The sequence below is a fragment of the Nasonia vitripennis genome, chromosome 4 (genome assembly GCF_009193385.2).
Source record: "Nasonia vitripennis strain AsymCx chromosome 4, Nvit_psr_1.1, whole genome shotgun sequence".
Classification (NCBI taxonomy): domain Eukaryota; kingdom Metazoa; phylum Arthropoda; class Insecta; order Hymenoptera; family Pteromalidae; genus Nasonia; species Nasonia vitripennis.
The window spans coordinates 15,792,864-15,814,358 of NC_045760.1; the positions used below are offsets into that span (position 1 = coordinate 15,792,864).

Sequence of the window (21,495 nt, forward strand, 5' to 3'; positions counted from 1 at the left end):
ATCCTCCCTCGCTCTCTTTTCCTTTTTCTGTATCTTCAGCTACAAGACTATAGTGCGGAGCGGCACCAGCATTGATGGCGGCAGCGACAAGCTCGTTCTGCGCGATCTCGTGCAAACGAGGCTTTTTCGCCCACCCGCCTGCGCCGCGCGCTTAACGCTTTACAACTCGGCGATTGAAGGAGCTGCGCCGCTGGAAAGAGGTCGAAGGAAAAAGAGATACTCGCGCTCAGCCACAAGCGGGCGCTGTATGCAGTGCATCGCACTTGTCGCGCTTTTAATTTGCCGCATCTTGAGGCGATGTACTCTCATTTGCATGGCATACTTCGAATGAAATCAGCAGCGGCATTCGCGAAACCGAGTGGCATTTTGCTCAAAGGATTTGACGGTGGAAAGAAAGCCAGACTCGAGAGAAAAAGACATATGCCTTTTTGTCTTCTTAATTTCATTGCACACGCGCAAGTGTACGCGTGCTATAATTCACTGCGAAATGTGCGCAAACAACTCTTCGCCGTTCGCACCCGTCGCTACACATATTTAATTTACATTATTATATTTTAAATGATTCATTTATGAGGTGCAAACAAGTATGTAAGTGTGTACAAGAATCAACACAGCACACGACAAAATATTCACACATCTAAACATCGATCGACTATTTAAGCTGTACAAGTATGTATAGTATAATATATACATGTAGATATGTATGAGGCTCTCGCCGATGCACAACGCATACACTTCCGTGTCGGCGCGTCTACTGGGCCGAGCCAGAGGTATGCAGACGGCAGTATAGGTGGCAATTTGCGTATCAGCGAGCGCGCGTTCGTCGACAAACAAGAAACAAGAAAATTAAAAATAATATCAGACAAGAGTGGAGAAACTAAAGTGAGAGGGCAAGCGATCTAATCGCCAAAGAACAAAATTTGCTTGGTCACACATTGCTGCTGTTATGTGTATGTGTGTGTGGGTGTGTGTCTATATATATATATATATATATATATATGCACACACTTAAATCGGACACACGGGATTCATAGGAGGGGTAAACATTTATCATGTATTCGTGTGTGTATATATATATATATATATATATATATATATATATATATATATATATATATATATATATATATATATATATATCCATGTTTGTGGTACACACATAATGTTCAGTATATTGGGTATCACACATCGTATCAGTAATAAGTCGTTGTTATATGCATGTAAATTGTCGTAAATACATATATCAGTGCATCGATATTTTTGGAATTCTCGGCTGAGAGAATATTTTTGGCTTTGATTCGAATGATATATGACGAGGTGATTCTGACAGTGAGATGCGTTCTGTTGAAAATGTCGAAAAATCAAGAAATGAAATGATGAGAATATAATGAGGTATCAGCATAAAACTTGTAAAGGAAACTGAAATCGGTTAAATGCTTCATAATAATAAATCTTAAAATTAAGAGTGAGAGTATATAATTGTTTTATAATTATAATATATAGTAAGTATATAGTAGTACGTTATAGTAGTTGGTTATAGAGTCAAAATAGTATTATAGCAGACAATCAGTATAAGTATATCGTTATAGACATATATTTGTTGGACTGGTGGTATATATAGACGAGCGATACTAGGCGTTTTATAATATATATATATCTGTGAGGTTTACTTGTTAGGTTTGAATAAAAGACACGTAAGTGAGGTTAGTTTTTTTGTAGTTAAATAGATATAATATACATAAGACGTATGTATGCATATGTATGCCTGAAGCACATATATGTACGCATACGCTTGAACAAAGTAGCTATATATATATATATATATATATATATATATATATATATATATATATAATATTAATGTGGCAAGAATAAGAAAAAAAGCGTAAGGAGAGAATATATATGGACGAAGAGAAAAATGGCTACAGACTAATCCTAATTTTTGCAAACCAAACAAACGAACCAACCTCCTCGGAAAGGCCTAGTCGAAAATGTTCGCGGGACCCCTGTAACAAAAACATATATAAATCATAAGAAATCATAGGATAACATAAAATAATAAAATAAACTATCAATGGAAGCGCTTTTGGTCGCATCTATTTCGCTCGGGTTTCATTATTTTCGCTCGCGCGGATCTTATGGACTGGAAGAGCAGCGTATTTGTAGCTATTTACGCATAAAGCACCCTTCTGAAACTCTCTGAAACTGGAGCGTTTATTTTTATCGAAACAAAAGGTGTGTGTACATTTGAAAAATCAAAAGGAAAACTTATAATAAAATTATATCATAAGAAGTATTGGTAAATAAAGTAAAAGTAACAATCGAACATAAGATGTAAGAAAGTAAGCGTAAGCGATATCTAAAGATTTAAGCGCAGTTTCAGTCAAACTATTATTTACAATTGCCCTGAAATATTTCGTATTCCGATATCATAATTTCGTTCATCAATCTTTTTTCTAGTGTCAAAATAAAATGCTGTGACAAAGAAATGACGTGTAACAAGTAAAGTAACAGTAGAATAAAATTAGCCCAGCAGTTGTCTGTGAATGTCGCAGAAAGTCATACATTTTTCAACTGCCTGAAAAATAAAGCAAACTCTTTACATGTGATAAAGCATTTTTTAAGTAATAGTAATTTTGACGATCAGTAAGACAGTTGTGACTGTATTGTCAGGTCCGTGTGTACCAGCCACAGGCGAGCACCTATACATATAGCATTGGGGTATTTATTTTGACCGCGTCATTCGCATTAAAGTGTGCTTGCAGACTGGTCTCTCTCTCTCTCTCTCCCCCCCTCTCTTTCGTGATAAATCTGCTAGCGCGTCTCGTGTTTTTGCGCCGCGGCGCGCCCCTTCTCCTCTTTCTCGATTGGCCCTCCTCCGTTTAGCTTCCACGCGGACACACATAAATTCGCCGAGAGAGTAAGAGAGAAAGAGAGAGAGAGCTCGGTCTCCCTTTCTCTCGCGCGCTCCCATACTCTCTGTACATGTATAATTCACGTCCACTAGGTTATGTGGCTATGTGCCGGCAGTGCAGCGGCATCAGCTCCAACACCAACGCCGCACCAGCAACAGCAGCCTCTCTCCGTGGCAGGGATCGGAAAATCGAGCTTGAAAAAGGACGAGCGAAATCGATAAATTTCAAAGCTTGAGAGAGGCTATAGTGCCTGCTGCTGCTACATGTTGTGTGGAAGCCGTAGCTCTGGATTTTTCGATTTTCCTTGTCTCGGTTTCTCCGTCTCGCTCCCTGCGGCTCTCTCTCTCTCTCTCTCTCTCTCTCTCTCTCTCTCTCTTTTGTTGTCCCGCTCGTTTACTGTCAAATATTTTAGCGCTCCCGATACGATGTTTGCGCGGCTCCGTGTGAATGCTCGAGTCTATTATTGGAAGTATACCCAATCGATTATTGATTAAATCTTTTAATAATAGTTGTAATGCTGGTGCCACTGTTGACCTCGTGATTAACTGTTTCTTTTAGCGCTAATGACCTTATAACGTTCTAGTCCATTAACGATCGAAATGAAGTTTATAGAGGCAATAGGGAGTGCCATTTCATCGGCTTTGAAACTTTTAATTATGTTTGTCGTTTGAATTTTAATACTCTCCGCATAGTTTTTTCGATCAAGCAAGCCTCTTAGGATATCGACTGTAAATTGCCACTTCGTTAAAATTGCAATAAGTCGCATGATTTTGCTTTGGCCGGTTCCATGAAAGAGCAAAGTATAGCGACTTATAACATAATATAGCCCTAACTACATGATGACCTTGGTGCGCGTTGTTCATCGAGAAGTTGGTACGTGCGCGTGTTTCAAGAATTTTATAATAATGTATAGACACAAACCATGCCCTTTCGCGCGCGCGCACGCAAGAAAACCGTGCCTGAAATTCGATTCAAGTCGGAGGCTATAATGTATAGTGGAAACTCGAAACTGTGTATAGTTACACGTACCTCACTCAACGAGTAAGAGCTTTAAAAAAACCTGTGGCAGCGCTAGCTCCTCATCGCGTCGATCGAGGCACACGCGCAGGGGATAAGGGATCTACGACAGCCTGTCATGCCGCAATGCGGATGACGAGGTCAGAAAAAGTCTTTAAAAAAAAGTTAAAAACGAGCCGGAAGGATGCAGGGCAGAAGAAAGGAGGAGAAAACAAGGCGCTGAAACCAAAACAAACAGTTCGACGATCTTTCGAGCATCGGGGAAAGGGCGACCATCTTATTAAATTTTATATAAAAATATTCTCCACAGTAGCGCCACATACTGTCCAATTTACGATTCAACTCGTTGTATAGTAGCTTCAACGCGCAGTTATTCATCGAAACCACGAAGCGCGCGACTGTACGCATAAGAGAGATACAGAGCCGGAATTGCCTCGGAGTCCCGGTCTACTTCTCCGGAAGGATTCCCGCGTCAGCGAAACTTTTACGCCTACAAGAAAATAACAATTCACTTGTAGGTAGCTATTTCTACCGCGGCGGAAAGTGCTGAAAATCCAACTGGCCATAATTTTGTCAGAAACTCCAGTTATACGCGCAGGGTAGTTGGCATACACGCAGGCGGAATCGCGCAAAGCCTGCGCAAGATAGAGAACGTGCAAGCGAGACCAGAGCGAGTGTGGAAAGGGTGCGAAGTATATGTGAGAAAGCTTCGCGGAGATCTTATAACACTTGGAAGCAGGTGGCGCTCGCGCGCGCACTCGCCGTCTTATTGCTCCGAGGCTTTGCGAGCTGCGAACTCTTGAACTCGATTGCCGTAGTTGGCCCCAGCCCCTTCGCACCCGGTCTATATCGCGCGGGGCAGCGGCTGCTGCTGCTGCTGCTGCCGCCGCCGCCAGTGTAAACGGCTCGCGCGTCCATTCCAACTTTCCTCTCCTGTTTGACTGGTATAGGCACTGTTAAAGCCATGATTAACGGGCGTAAGATTTCACGCCGGATTGTCAATTAAACCTCGTCGCGCAGGAGGAATGAAGCTTTTTTCATACTCTCTCCCTCTCTCTCTTTCTGATGAAATAGTACATTACGATACGTGTGACTTAAATGGTTCTTTTTTAGACGGCGCAGTTAGCACCCAAGCGTAACGAGGGCGCTAAGCGTCCTGTAATATTGAGCCATTTAAGTCAAGAGTATCGTATAAAATTGTATAGCACAGACTGGTAAAATCCGCAAGTCTCGCCTATTCGTGACTAAAGTAGTCCTTATTTGCACCGTGAGGTTAGCGCACGAGCGTAGCGAGTGTGATAAATACGGTGCAAAAAAGGACTACTTTAGTCACAGATAGGCGTGACTTAACAGCGGATTTTAGCCACACTGTATTATAAATAGTAGTATATCACTATACTAGTGGCACAAGTAGTCCTTGACGGCACGGCGTGTATAATTATTGTAACATACGAGTATTGTAAAATATTCTTTAAAACTATGAATGACCATCGTACAGGGAACATCGGATTACATGTTTTTCGGTAAATAATCGCTATCAACACTGTTTCAAGTAGTGAAATTACTGGGGGGGGAGGGGGGGTAATTGACCTGTAGGAGTATAACAAAGTCAGCGGATTGCCTTTAAAACAGTTGGATATGAAAGTTTTTAATAAGGTTTTGGAAATGTATGAAAAAGAGATGATCAATTATCAGTTCGTTTTTAACAGCCAAGTGAAGAAGCATATATATATATATATATATATATATATATATATATATATATATATATATATATATATATATATATATATATATATATATATATATATATATATATATATATATATATATATATATATATATATATATATATATTTATTCATGAAAAACATTACAAAAGGCAATATTTAACGAAATAAAAGAGACTAGATGAATGAGTATTTCAGGAAACATTAAATCATATTTGCGAAGATTGATTTGAATGAATTAACTCAATATTCCGACTCATTTAACCGCGACCGGAGAAGAACCGAAATTATCCAAGAATCGATTAGAGTAAAAAAATGCTAAATATAGCGGTGAGACATTTATGACGGGAAGCTACGACGCCCGCCTTTTCCAAATAAAGTTACTCGGAATCGTAAAACGGCCGGGCCGCGTCATCCTCATCGTCAACGTCTTTCTCAATTAAATTGGCCGCGCGTCGATTGGGGCCGCGCACGACTCCCGCGACAGCGGCGAAAATAATAAAAATAACGCGGTTTTCATATATAGTGAAACCGCAGTATACGTGGCCACTGCCGGCCCTGATGGTTTAATTAAAAGAAAAAAGAGCCGGAATCGAGATAGAGAGCCATTGTAGGCGGGGAAAAAGAAGTCGTTGCCACCGCATGCTGGCATTTAATTATAAATCATTCCACGAATATACATAAATGCGCGGCGGCTCGAAGAAAGAGATACCGAGAGGAGCGTATAGAGAACCGACACTCAACCTTCGGCGTGTTTTGATGATTGTCTAGAGTCCATAAAGACGTTGGCGCATTGAAAAATTGAGCCATCCGGATTATTACACCCTTTGCCCTCTTCCCAACTAAATATACACCGACACGTATGTATATGCGCCCACTTCGCAAGCACACGGTATTTTTACGAGCTCCGCGAATGAGATTCTCGGCGCTGACCTCTAGCTGCTCCTCGACCTCTTTTCTCATCGCTCGCTTATAGCCTCTCTCTCCCTCGCTTTTTTTGCAGCAGCCATGCGCTGCACGTTACGTTTCTATCTTTCGGCTGTGTATTGTGCATGGAAGCGCGCGGGAACAATGATGGCGAAGAGTGTCGCGATGCTAGAGACGACGGTGCTGTACATATCTATAAGTGTACTGCAATTCGCAGTAGCATTAGTCGCTCGCGCGCGGCTCGTGACTGCCCCGGAATAATTACGAACGCTGCTGCTACTGCCCCCGAGGCGCTCTTTCTTCAACCTAACCCTGCGTGTCTTCTCCTTCTTTGCCTCCGCTGCGAAAAAACGGCATGCGAAAATTCATTCTTCAAGGGAACGCTGACGTTTAGCCACGAGTCTGACAGCGCGGCGGAAAGAAAATGGTTTGATCGATCCTTATTTTCTCTGCTCTCATCGGTGCACACGATAAACACAGCTGGATTGTGTAGGCCACGCGTACGCGTGCTTATCGACGCTAGCGAAAAGAGTCTAGAATAAAAGCCTATCCGCTTTTTCCGGCGCACACCACCATCGTGGCTTTGGCCTCCTTCGTTAACCGTCGCCGGGTGCGCTCTCTTCGCAGCTGTATTATGCCCACCGCCGGCCTTTCTTCTCGCTCGTTCTATCTTTCGCAGCCCGTATGTGTATGTGCGTGTGGCTGTGTAGAGGAGCGAGAGAGCCTACGGCGGGCTTTAGCGTGATTAATCTTAATTTTCGTCGAAGCATAATCTTTAATTAAATCGTTATTGATCCGTACATGGCGCCTACCTATTCCTCCCCCTCTCGCTCTCCCTCTCCCTCCCTACGAGCTTCTGCGATCTTACGTGCTGCGCTGCCAGTATCGACCAACTGCGCGCACGGGAAGGAGGGCTTCACGTGTGCAGGCGGACACTGCTGAATTAAATCAATTTCGTCCGAGAGCTGGCCCGAGCGAGCTAATTATCAATTTATTGTACGGTAAATAATGGGTCGGGAGATGGAGAGAGAATACAAGAGGCTATATGTAGGTAATAACGGCCACGTAGATTGATGGCTCGACGCGTGCTGGCTCATCGTCGCTTGACTCCTTGCCAAAACGAGCAGGCGCGAGGCACCGCAGGGTCCACGCACCTGTTATTTTCGCGCCGATTTATACGTCGTCCGTCGATCCGTTTTCCGCCTGCTCCGCGCTGCACGGTTACCTTTCGCTCTCCCGGCGACGACTTGACGATGATTTTTCGAGATTGAATTTTTGCCCGTTTCGGATAGCTGTATAAGTGCCGGCTCGCTTGTGGCGATTGATGCGAGAGATTGACACTGCATGCGTCAGCGTGCGCGCTATGGAATCGAATTTTAATTAAAACCGTTTCCGCGGCGCGGAAGAAATTAATCACAGAGCTAGAAGTAGCGCTGTATCTATTCAACGGTTGAGTTTTCAAAAGCGGCCCGATAGCACTGTTGCGCTATTTTTATTTTTAACCTCATCGGCACCCCTCGCGCCGGAGTAAAGTTAAGTAATACGCTGCAGCGATCCGGGGCACTCGACGCGTGACTAAGCCAACGTTATTTGTTAAACCCTTCGAATCAATTAAGATTCCAATCCACTCTAAAGGGGATTTAATAAGCGTGCTTGGAATCGCATCAGCTCGGAATGCGTTTTCGAATCGTTCGAACTCGAACGTCGATCCGAGCGAGCGTACAAACAATTTGCGATCTCTCTCGTCTTTCTCGCTCGGTGTCGGCGCCGTCGAAAATCAGGACAGTCGTCGGGGAACTGCGCGCAAATTCGATAAAAGGCCTGCAGAATCAGCATACAAACGGCGAGGCATGCTCCGACGCGACAGACAGAGAAAACTGCAGGAGAGGATTGACAAAGACAGCGGAAGAAGAGACGACGACGGAAGGAGATAGGGAAAAAGCGAAAAAAGGCAACGATAAGAGATTCATTCTTTCGGCCCGTGGCCCTGCATCCGCGTCGTTTTCCGCTCCCTTGTTGCGTACCCAGATCGATCGACGTTTCGCGTTGTTTCCGCGCCCTCTTTGTTCTCCTTTTTTCCCGCCTCGTGAAAAAACTCTGCGTCTGAATACGCCATCAAACTTACAACAAAACGCGGCGCCGCGGACGTGACGAAAATTTAGTGCCTTTTCACGATGAGCATCCAGTGGCCACTCGCTACTGCTGCGGAGTAACGGCAAAATCCGTTCTTCTTTTTCACTTGGGAAATTTTTGCTCCGGAATATTTACCCCGCCCCCCCCCCTTCCTCTCTCTCTCTTCTCCTTTCTTCGACGGTTCAATCATTTCAAAAATTCAGAATCCTCAAATTTGGGGAGCGAAATCTAAAGGAGTCGAACGATTTTCTCGAAAACCGCGCAACGGGTACACAAAGTCGTCTCGACGCTAACTCGTACTCTTGTTGTCCCCGTCGCGAGTTGAATTGAGAGCAGTAATTTGTCGCGCGCGAGCCGACGACGCCGTCTGGATTTCACGTATAAGGTAACAAAGGCTGCGCGTAAGCACCGGGTTCCGTCGGAGAAGCAAAAGACGACGGCGGGGCGGCTGCAGCCCTCTTTCCTCGCGCGACGGCGCGTCTCGAGAATCTTAACACCTATAGCGCTACGTATGGATTCCTGCTCTCGAATGACGAGGTCTTGGGTGTTTCTATAGCTTTAACGACTTCATCTGCTTTTTCGAATGATGCGGGTGTGGTATGGTTTGTTGAATTTATACTTGTATACGTGCGCCGACGGACGCAATTGTCATGTTGAAAATGATATATGTTAAAAAAAAGTCACTTACCTCCCAGGCAGTGATAAGTGTATTTGTTATTAAAGTAAAACAATTGTAAATATATAGAGTAAAGTAACTCTTCATACATTGGAATTATTCAGATCATAAATAGTTGCATACGAAATATAAGACCAAAATAACTTTTACATAATGCAACATAAACGAAATGATAATAATAAAAAGTAACCGCATTCCTCAATTATATATGAATATATACGTTCGACGATATAACTACACACTTGGCATTCTGGTTTCTGCAATGCATGCAAAGCGTGAGAATTCTCTCTTTCTATCTATTCGGCATGACTTTTAAGTATATACAGTACGCCTATACCTATCATCAATTTTTTTCACACACTAATGAGACGACGCTAATATATCAACACTTTTACAACATTAATAACGCATATCAGCACTCGACTCTTTCCGTCCACGTTACTTTTAGCAGTCTTCATTGGCAGGCGAGAAAATTAAAACTGCTGCTTCTGAAGATGAAAAAGAAAAAAATATCTTCAACGGCACGCGCGCGCCTGAACTCTGTGTTTATGCGCTCGAGTCTTCGCTTCGCACCTCGGCTAAGTAATGCAGGGTCTCGCGCGTTAGCTCGCGCCGATCGTAAGTGCGGCATATGGGAGGATCGAATATTTCCATCGACGGGAAATCCAGGCGCCTCCGTCGCTCGCTACGGCAATTTATTTTTTAACTAGCTGTACGCGTCAATCTTCTTACGCGGGCTGCAGGGCGTCGACTGAGAGAGGAAGTGACTATACGAACTCTCGCTCGCGCTAACTTTGCCGTTACGCTGATGGAAGGAAAATAACCCAGAGTCGAAGAGGAAATGGTGTGCAGAGCGCACACAGCCGTGACATTCGATGTCCTACCTATACGCGCAGCTTATAATCATTTTCCGCGTGAATTTCACGTCTGCGCTGAGTGTGGATACGCAGGGTTACGCAGGAAAACGTAAACATTGGTATTGTCGAGCACTCCTGTCGTATCACGGGATACTAGAGCGTGATTTTGTTCGCGATTGTTCCAAGTACTAGGGCGCACTTTAAGTGAACGTGAAATTTTTCAAGCTTTAAACTAGCTGCTTTTAGCACTTAAAATTGTAGCGCAAGAAGTCGTTTGCGCCAATTTGAGAAGGGTTAATCAACCGGGGCAAATTCAGTTGCTCAAAGCTCGTAGCGCGTTTATTTGTACGTCTGACGGTGGGCGTTATTTTTTTCCGCGTGGGAGATCGGCTATTGAAAGTCGCGCGAGGAGGAGAGAAAGAGAAGTCAACTCACTCTTTGGATGTCTGTCGCATTCATTATTCTCGCAGGGCTCTTGTTAACGTCCTTACGACGCACAGGGGGCCAGCGCAGTATTAATGCGACTACGGCGACAAAGAAATTCTTCAACAAGGAGGTCACGATTAATTTGAAATTATGTGGCCGATTAAGCGAGTTTTGCCAGGAAAATACGCGCTCCGCGCGACCATCATCAATTATACCTCGTATTGCATTTGCAATTTGCAATAAGAGGGTCGCATTTATATGCTATTAATTCTGCGATTTGCGGATTATTATAATTTATTCATTGTAATAATTGAATACCTCACACTATACGTACGTGCAGTTTGCAATGAAACTTTTAGTAATGAAATATCGCAATAACTTCGTTAAAACAATTTGCCAAGGTATGAGCCAGGTTACTAACTGCACAATATTATTTACAAGCTTTTACACAAATTAATTATTAATCATTTCTCGCTTTGCAACACATTTATAATTGGATAATATATCAGTGGAATGTTTATGCATCTATCGTTTCATTTACGAGTATTAATTGACATTTATTTTGATCAGACATTAAAAATAATCATTGTCTGCATACGTGAACGCGCTGGTATGAGGTTACAAAATGGTTCACGTCATTAATGCATGCGATCGAAATATTTTCGGCTTGTTGAGATGATTGGCGAGCGATGAAAGGCCTAAAGTGTCTAACAATCTCTAATAATCAATACGTTGCTCATTTCCAGACTAAAAAATAAAGGGAGCCGCGAGGCGATCGTAAAAAAGCAGCTTCGGATAATTTTACCAATTCTTAGAATCTCGAGAGGTTGTTTGCTGCTGCCTCATCTCTACGGCATAATTTCCTATAGGCTTTGCCTCGGGCAAGAAGAAAAAGACCAAACGCCGCGCTCGAATACATGGAAGAAGCGCCGCGGGGGAGCGGGAGAGCAAGAATAAGGCGCCAAAGCCGACAGACGATTTAATAGGAATTAAACGAGGTGCTAGCAGCTCGACTCGTTATTTACTTTCCGTGACAGCGCGGATGAATGCTAATGTATATTGTTCGGCGAGGCGCCCGAACCTTTGACTTGTTTGTCTTTTTTTCGCGTTTGCTATGTGAAACAGCGTCGAAGGAACGAATGACTTAATTGCACGTTCGAAAACGAAGCCTGTCGTCGAATTCCTGTAATTTATCTCGCGCTATTGCACGGCGCAATCGAGAACCGTGTTTGACTAAGCCCGCTAGAACCGCTTATTTGGTATCGATATTATATTATCCCAAAGTTTTTTTCCAGGCGCTTAGCTCAGTTTGTGATACTCAGACAGCAGCGAGTATTCCATTAAACCGTATTCTAATAGTATATATAAAATGTCTACATAAAGCGAAGAGGGACGAAAATAGCCGAATTAAATTTTGTAAGTCTGTTTCCGATGCACTAGTGTCCATCAAAATTACGAATTGACGAGCAGGCAAAAGAGGCACCGAAAGCAGATACGTCGTGTTTGCGAGCGACAGCGAGAAATTTCCGGGTTAACTGGGAGAGCGCGAGATCTGTCAGAGGAGTTAGCTGCGGAGAGAAAAAAATGGCGAGGAAGAGAAAACGGTGAAGATAGACGCAGATCAATAGCTTGAGAGCATTCGAGGGAGAGAACGCTTCGACGCTGCATCTCAGTCGCGTCGGCGGATTGTTTTCTTGGGCTTGCCGAGCAGTCGCATATTGACCCACTTCTCGCGCGCTGCAGCTTTTGGCTGAAGAGAAATTCTCGAGATTTTTCGGTCCGTCGTCGCGCGCTGCCCGAAAAGTTCATTTTTCGTCTAGTCTGTACTATATATAGAGTGAACCAATGGTGCATGCAAAACTTTTCCTCCAATACGGACCCGCAGGTTAATGCATATACTATGTATGCCGCATACGCACGTACATTTAGTCAATATTTCATAAATCGAGTTGCGGCTATATACACGAGGTCGTACCAAAAAATAGCATCAAGCTCCGGCACGTATTATACGTGTATATATATATATATATATATATATATATATATATATATATATATATATATATATATATATATATATGTATACCCAACACCGCGTCCATCGGCTTCAGCTCGTGGGTCTGCAGAGGATTGGAGTTAAAGCGGAGAAGTCGAGCATATGGGCCAACGTCAGCCGCGCGCGCGTGTGTATATACCTTTACATATATACTCATGTGTATACGCGTTTACGTATCGAACGAAAGGATTTCAGCGAAAGAGAGGGGCTAAGAGATCGCGTGTCGCAGGTAGAGAGCCAGAACAATGTGTTGACCCTGCGTGACTATACGTGTGCGCCTCCACATACGAGCGTATATGCATTTTCGTCGGCGTCTTTTACGTAAGTATATGATACGTGTATATACATATACACAGGTGACGTGCGCGTTTGTGTGGCACGTCGATACGGCTTATATGTGCGGCAGAACTTCTCGGAAAAGGGAGAAAGAGAGGACGCGAAGATGGAACGGAAGAGAGTGAAAGAAGTGAATAAAGTGGATAAAAAGAGAAATGGATGTATAAATAGCGACGGCTCGAGGAAATTGGATGCAAAAGAGCATACGCGGAGCCAGGCTTTCATACAGTGCGCGTATTCATATATATATATATATATATATATATATATATATATATATATATATATATATATATATATTGCGTACACATACGCGCGGGATATATTTGAGAGGGGAAGAAGCGTCGAGGTTTTTCCCTCTCCGCTTTTCGGCCCGTTGCGGCGCTTTGCTTTGTGCACGTGCGGGTGTGTGTACACGTATTCTTCTCAAACGCGTGGAGCAAAAAACAAGAAGGAGAAGGCAGAACCACGCTGTATAGACACGCGCAGAAATGCTTTACTTCTCGGCCGTGGATTTTGCAAAAAGCCGTGAACGTGTGCCACTGCTCGCTCTCGGTACATGTCTTTTTTATCCGACCATCTATCTTTCATTATTTTTTTCTCTTCCTTGCTCTTGCTTGTTCTTTTAAACTCCTCGCGTCCACCCGTTCATTTCCTCCCCCCCCCCTCTCTCTTCCACCCACCAAGAATCGTGTTCATCGATCGTCTACTCCGCGAGTTAAACGCATTTGGACACTTGCTCTCTTTCTAGAAAATGGGAAAGCGCTATTCCCGTTTTAAGTGCAAATTTCCAGCGAGAAAAATTACGTTTCGTGCGAGGCATCGGTCTGGAAATTTATTTATTTCCATGAGGATGGCATCGGCGCGTATTACCAGTAGTTTTTATGCAGCCATCTCGAAGTCCGAGATCGAGCAGTCTTGTCTTTTTGAGCGTGCTAATTTTGAGTGCCGCTATACATCCCTTTGAGAATATTGAAAGAGAAAATACACGCCTCTGCAAATGCACCAAGCTCCGAACCAATCTCGAGATCGTAAACTCGGGTCAATTGTTTCTGATCGCGTATTGCATGCTTGTCCGTTGTTTCGCAGCTTACTTATGCATTCCTTGTGCCTACATGACGTAAAAAGCGCAATTATTAAAAAATGGCTGGCGTTCGCTGCGCTCGCTAAACCTCGTTTCCAAGCACGACAGCCCGCGCGTACGAATTTCGTAAAATTGATGGTATAATTATATAGACGTTCCTCAAACATCAAGCTCATGTTTTAACGTGAAAATTCTTGTGCAAAGATGGTCGTAACGAGCTGTTGGTCTACGCGTTTCTTCATGCGGTATTCAGCGAGAAAGGTCCTCTACTTATACCATTACAATTTCGTATAATCATTCATTCTTCAGCTGCATAATACTTCCCCCTATATGAAGGTTCTTTCATCTGCGCGGAGAGTCAAGAAACTCGAAACCATCAGCCCCAGCTTCGCGCGCCTATTATGCACTTAGCCGCTTCATCTACGCGATTGATCGAGGAGAGAGATGACGATAGGTTATAGAGGCGCTTGTGATGTCCTCTATAATTGAAGATTTCGAGCTGAGCGACGACCAGTGCAGCAGTGGCAGCGGCAGTAAGGGGCAAGCAATACCTGGATTATCTTCGCTCAAGCTTCTGTGTGCATATATCTCTGTGTAGTAGCCGTTGCCGCTGCTCCTTCTCTGTGTACTCGGGAAAGTTCGTCGCCCAGAAAACCAACGAGTCGAATATGTACATTATGTACTCTAATATATTGTAGAAAATCTGAATTAAAAAGAGTTGGATCTCAATCGAATCTTATCCACAATAGTTCCATAATTAATGCATATGTTGACCGCGGAAAGATGAATTTCAATTGTCTGACTTTTAGGACATCGACTCTCGACGGAAATAGCTCTCGTCTCGAGCGAAAATACTTAAGGGGTCAAGCCGGGGTTAAATCCTGCAAAAAAATAAAAAGATATTCTTCTTACCAAAAAATTTTTGATTTGATGTAATTTGAAAAAAAAAAAATTCTATTGAAAATATATAAAATATACACCATTTTTATCGAAAAAAAACACGTATATACCTTGTAAAATCATTGACCAAAATTAATGACATTTCACTATAAAAATAAGTGTTTTTAGTCACTTGCCACGACTTTTTGAAAGATTTTTTTTCGATAAAAATGGTGTATATTTTATATATTTTCAATAGAATTTTTTTTTCAAATTACATCAAATCAAAAATTTTTTGGTAAGAAGAATATCTTTTTGTTTTTTTGCAGGATTTAACCCAGGCTTGACCCCTTAAATCGAGTTTGCGCGCGTATGAGCATCCCAGATAAACACCGACATATAGCGAAGACTTGATCATGAATAATCGAATCATGAAATCAGTAATACAATCACACTTGCCTGGTAAGAGGTCAACGGCGATTTAGCTTATTTGTAGAGTCCGCTTTATTACGAAAACCGAAAGTCCCTGACAGGTAACTCACTGCACAGCAGTTGACAATGCACAATCATTGAAACAATAACGAGTCCTTCCGCGCTGGCTAAGACAATGATCGACGAACAGCGAGATTCTAGCGCAATCGGCGGCATCTGGGTGCGGTCATGCACGCACATCCGCGCAAAAAACGGCTCGCAATCGCGCGAGCCCGCGGAAGCTCTGGGTGAAGCGCAAAACATTATCGAGCGCGGCTATAATGCGATTTATCGGCCGCAAATGCGTGTTTCTGTGCATTAGTACAGCGGCTATAAACCCCCGCCCCGCAATTAATTTCGATTCGCGCTCGCGCGCGAGCGTAAGAGTAGTGCAGTGCGCATTACGAGCTGTAAACCCGAGCGCTTTCGCCCGCGGTTATAGTTCGGCCTCCGCATGCACTATACATGTCTGCCTACCTATCTACCTACGCAACGTACCTACCGCATCGACGAATCCTCTTTTACGTGCCGCTGCGCGCAAACAGTGCGTTATTTCTAGCCGCCCGCGAGAGACAAAGAATCAGCGAGTTTACGCGCGCGCGATTTACGTATACAGCTCTGCAGCGCTTTTTTTCATGGATTTCGAGGGCCGCTGACGAGATGAGATATGTTTGATCGGTCAGCGATAGTCTGCAGGATGAAATGATCAAAACGAAACATGTTATGACGGACGTATCCGAGAGCCGGGCGAATAGCTGCGCGAATTAATGATGCAGCGCTTTGTGCAACTTGCTACCCTTTAATCACGATTTCGTGCGTACGTCCGTCCTGCATTGCGCCATGTGATTTATGCCTTGTTTTTACAATTTTCTCGTATTTCTACATCGTGTCTTCAGAGATACGGGTATGTATAATAATATGAGATGTTTGCCAGAAAGAAAAAATAGTCCTTTGAAAGAAGCCACCACCGCGCGGGATGAATCTCATTTTCTGCAACAAAGAAGCTTGCACATAAAAAGTCAACTTGACTCCTGGTTTGCCATTGGACAAAGTGCGCGAGGCTAGGAAACAAAATCTAAACTATAAATCTACACAAGAAACAAGGGCTGTAAATTCCGGTAAGCAACTAATACAATCTACCATACTCGTATATTTGCTATTTTTCTTCGAACTTTATTCAAAAAACGAGCGCGCAAATAAAGAGAGGACGAATTACTTTCTTTCTGCCGTGCTTACGTATCTCTCTTTCTCTCTTTCTCTCTCTCTCTCTCTCTCTCTCTCTCTCTCGTCCTTTTCAATAATTTAAATAAATATTACACCTGTACTCGAAAGTTCATAAGTCGAACGTTGCTGCTGCTGATAGGATCAAGTAGCAGCAGAAACAGCATCGTAAAAATAGTGGCTTTACACTTATTTGCCTGTAGCAGAAAGTTATTCTGTATCCTTTCTGGTGTGTATCAGTGTGATATGTAGAGGTACTCCGCGCGAGGTAAACGGAAAGAGAGAAACGTTCAATTTTCAAGACCAGAATATAGGCTCATACGCACGCGAGCGCTAAAAAATTCGCCTGTGTATATAATGCGTATTATATAAGAGGCCGCGAATAAAACGAGAATAGACGCATGTGCGGAGAAGGAGGCAGAGTTCAGCGCGAATAAACCCTTGCTGCATTCGTCTTATCGACCTCTTTCTCACCTTCGACGTTATCGATCATGACTGCATTGAGTCCCGCGGTGCAGCGGAGCTTCCGAAATAAAGCTGATGATAAGCTGGCGCCGGTTTTTCTGGACACCCTTACTTTCCTTTCTCTCTCTCTCTCTCTCTCTCTCTCTCTCTCTCTCTCTCTCTCTCTCTCTCTCTCTCTCTCAGACCGCGTGATTCTGCCCGACTTTCAATGATTTTACATCCATCTAACTGCACAATTTGTTTTGGTTCCATACCATGAAGATATTTTTTCCTTCGGCATCGCAACCGCATACCGCTCGCGCATTTTTGTTTCGCTTTCTCTCGCCTAAAGTGAACTATATCTGTAACAAGATATAATTTTTTGCTCAGCTAAAAACTCGCTTCCCGCGCTCCGAACCTTTCATAAAGTATTTCATTTTGCTGTACACAAAAGCGTAAACAATTGGCGTCCATCACTTGAAAAATGGAAAAAGACTGCTCTTTCAAACTCACGGAGTCGAATAGCGATGGGAATACGGTACACCGAGTGGGTATTTTCTCCTTATTTTTTTTTCATTTTTTTTTGTATGAAATATTCTTTCCATGACTGATTTTTTTCCGGCTTTATCACTAACCTCCTTTCAGCAGGAGGATTTTCCAGACCTTTGCAATCGGTACGAACGCGACCTCGCTGGATGCCCGACTTATTATATTTAGCCCCGGCAGCGAGTTCTGCGCCCTCTCTTATTAATTTCTATATCAGCTAGCTCGACGAATGCCCGCTGTGAACCATCCAGCTTGAATAATACAACTCAGCACTGCTATCTATCCGACAAATTGTATTATTCTTAAATCCTCTGCTGCATAGTGTAAAAAAAGACGTTGGATCCTTTTACGCAATGTTGAACTTGGATGAAAAACTACGAGGTGCGCCTTCAAATATCTATATAGAACGAGTTGTCGGTAAGCGAACTCCTTAGTCCATTCACTCAAGACTGGGAAGTGTACGTGCTTGTCGACTAGCGTATTCTCGGTGCTCTCGCCGCGACACTGACAAAGTATCCGCACGTATATCGGCTCGGCATACTCGCTTTACTCGTGCGATCTATAGCTCGCTTTCGCCCCAATACGTCACGGACACTCATTGCCGCGAGAGACGGGCGCCCGCTGTATATACTGCGGCGCCGCGACGATCGCTGATGCGTTTTCGGAGCGCGCATACACATACACACACGCGCGCGCGCACACACCACCCGACCTCGTCGTTGCAGTGGCCGCATCGCCTGAGATTAGCCCGGCGATAGTTGCTCGGAATAATTGGGATGGATGGATGGATGGATACGAGCTGCAGGTTATAGAGAGAGAGGCCGAGCTACACTAGAAGGATGATTAATCGAATCGACTCTATTACTCTAAAGTGGATATCAATTCGCTTAAGAACGTTCGCGCTCGGCTCTTCTGTTATTTCATCATCGACTTACTCCGTTTTTTTTTCTCGGGATCGAAGCCTCGTCTCTCGCAGTGATGGCAGTATATATTTTGTTTGCTAGAATGCAATCGAAGGTTGTTGTATCCGTTATTTATTGAAAGTTTCAAAAAAATTTATCGATGCGTTACTGCTCAACTGCTCAAATGCTTCAAAGCTCTTTTGCGGAAGACGACCACTGACATGAATGCATGTAGGTAGATATATTGTCGGTCGAAACTCCGAGGAAAAACTGACTAGAGCATAGCCGCGGGCAATTGTTTTTCTGCCATCGCCCAGCTCATCCATTCACGTTAAAATGCGTTTGAATATCATGGAATTCTTGAAATTTTTCGTTTATCGATATTCAACGCGAATCCCCGAATTCATAAAATAGTTACACCGATTAAATGATGGAGCTGCAGTTATTTACTTTCTTGCGATTGTTCCCTTTTTTCCGGTCAATAATCAATTTGAGGCATTTCTCCACTATTGCTTTTTTTGCCATCGAAGACGGATCTGCAGTTCTACGCCAAAAGAATTGGAAATAAAATATCGATTCATTGAGAGTTGAAGTATAAATAGCATAATCGCCGATCCCTACACTCCCTATAACACACAAAAGGGTTGTTAGTAAGGGGTATAAGATCTCTGATTCCGCGAAAAATCCAAGAAAATCGCGTGCAGACGGTGCCTATATAATTATACATGCTAAGTAGAGCGAGTCGGGTATAGCGAGACACGCTCGGACCGTGCTTACTTTTTCCGCGGATTTATTAGCGAACTTTTGTATCCCTGCAGCTGCATTATGTTGTTAATCGTGGAAATGCTGATAAGACGAGATTCCTGCGCGCTTTCTGTAGTTCTAGCTTGCAGCGAACTTCCGTCTAATTTTCTTCAAGACAGTCGGAAATACTTGGAGCGGCAAGAAGCGTGGCACGAATTTTCTGGAAAATTGCATAATTTCGCACGTATCTGCATCCGTTTTCGGCCGTGCATTATTCATTTAGGATTCACAAGGAAGAAGAAACGGTGCAAAACACGGTTAAAAGTGCAGAGAAGGAAGAAAGCAAGGGAAGGAAAGCGCACCCTGGGACTAATGCATCCGACATCACTAAGCCGCCGACTGTCGATACGGGCGACGACGACGCTTACTTGCCTCCAGCGCTGCTCTCTCTCTCTCTCTCTCTCTCTCTCTCTCTCTCTCTCTCTCTCTCTCTCTCTCTCTCTCTCCATCTCACTCCTTTCCACTCTCCTCACTCTCTCTCTCTTATTCGTTTTCTCGAGCGAGATCGCGCCTGCTAAGTCGTCCTCGAGCGAGAGAAGAATTTTCAGCGTGCAGTATTAGTCCTGGCGCTGGGGGAGGGCTCCTCAAAGGGAGGGATAGAGAGAGAAAGAGAGAGAGAGAGAGAGAGTAGAGAGAAGGGGGGTGGGGGAGAGGGAAAACGAGAAATGCCGCGGAGTCGAGTCGAAGGAGATGGAAGGTGGAGAAGTGAGACGGCTTATACGAAGAATGTAAGAAAACGGATGGAGAAAATTAATGGCACTTAATCTTGCCCAACTGAAGAAACGAGACACTTTACGGCAAATTATTCGTTCTAAAAGTTCTTTGTGAGCCTGTCTGCAGTTTTTCCATCGATTACTTGTCTTTTCGAACGTTTATGGATATACGAGGGAGGGAGAGGAAGCTGGGCTTTTTAGACGCCATTTCCCTTCATTCGCGTGTGAGTGAAGTGTTTTCTCGATTTACGTCAGTTATGTTTGTAAAGAGCGGATTACGAATGAAAATTTGATTAAAATCCTAGAACCATCGTCAACATTCCTAAGAAGTAATTAAACTCAAAACTGTAAACTTTGAATTAGCTTTTAACTTTTTCCCTTCAAATCTTATATTACTTTGTAAGAGTTTTCGCTTTATAAATTCTATAAAACCCCTGCTGAAGCCAGCTGATTTCTTTTTCACTACCCGGTCGTAATCTCTCTGACTACGCTTAATACCTCCCTGTGACATATCGCTTAGAGGGGGGTGCTCGAATTGTACAATTCGAGGCAGCGGGGGAAATCGAGGCTATACGTAACGACAACAACAATTTAGATTGCCGTTTCAGCCCCTGCACATTCCACAACACCCTCATATAGAAGCAACCCGTGTTTGCAAAGACGATTATATAGACGCAAACACTTCCACACATCCTCATGATTCGTGACGCCAATATGAAAAATTTGGATGAAATTTTGAATTTAGAGTTGTCAATTTTATAGGCGAAAATCAATATCGCTTGACTGACGTTACTTTTTGGTTCGTGAAACGTTAAATAATACACAATATTCCATTGTTAAGCGAGCGCGCGCGGTGAATGTTAATAAGCTTCCAGCGCGGTATTTAGATTCGTTGATTTACAATGTACTATCATGGACGTATTGTTCGCCAGGTCTATATGCTATCAAATAGCTGATCTGTATAATGAAGAGCGAAGGGTGCAAGCGGAGCAAAAAAACGCGTTTTCCGCGAAAATGAGAATCGGAGAGAGCGAGAAAAAGCCACTTCCAACTCGCAACCTTTTACTGATGGCTGGTTTACAGATTGAGTAACCGTGTATTATCAAACTCTCGAACAATGCAGGTCTCACTGCAGGCGCATCATCGAAAAACAGTGGATTCGGAAAACTTCGAAAACTGCACGAGCGCGGCTTGTTCGTTTAGAATTGCCCTCTGTGTAAACGCGCGTATATTCCAACTCTATACATTTGCGTTTTGCTTCGAGCTTCCGATATGTATCTGCCCCCATCTCTCTCTCTCTCTCTCTCTCTCTCTCTCTCTCTCTCTCTCTCTCTCTCTCTCTCTCCCTATCACGCAAT

The 21,495-nt window shown here is 43.5% G+C and overlaps 1 protein-coding gene across 5 annotated transcripts in view; it reads right to left on the reverse strand.

The window, feature by feature from the left end:
• The window catches only part of LOC100114159 (synaptogenesis protein syg-2), a 190,106-nt gene that overhangs the window by 154,627 nt on the left and 13,984 nt on the right, over positions 1 to 21,495 (reverse strand). For 3 of the 5 annotated variants that reach the window (XM_031928727.1, XM_031928728.1, XM_031928726.1), the window contains exon 3: positions 1,968 to 2,006. The exons of the other annotated variants lie outside the window; for them this stretch is intronic. In XM_031928727.1, coding sequence (XP_031784587.1) covers positions 1,968 to 2,006 — 39 coding nt within the window. The remainder of the gene's footprint in view (positions 1 to 1,967; positions 2,007 to 21,495) is intronic. 5 annotated transcript variants of the gene reach the window in all.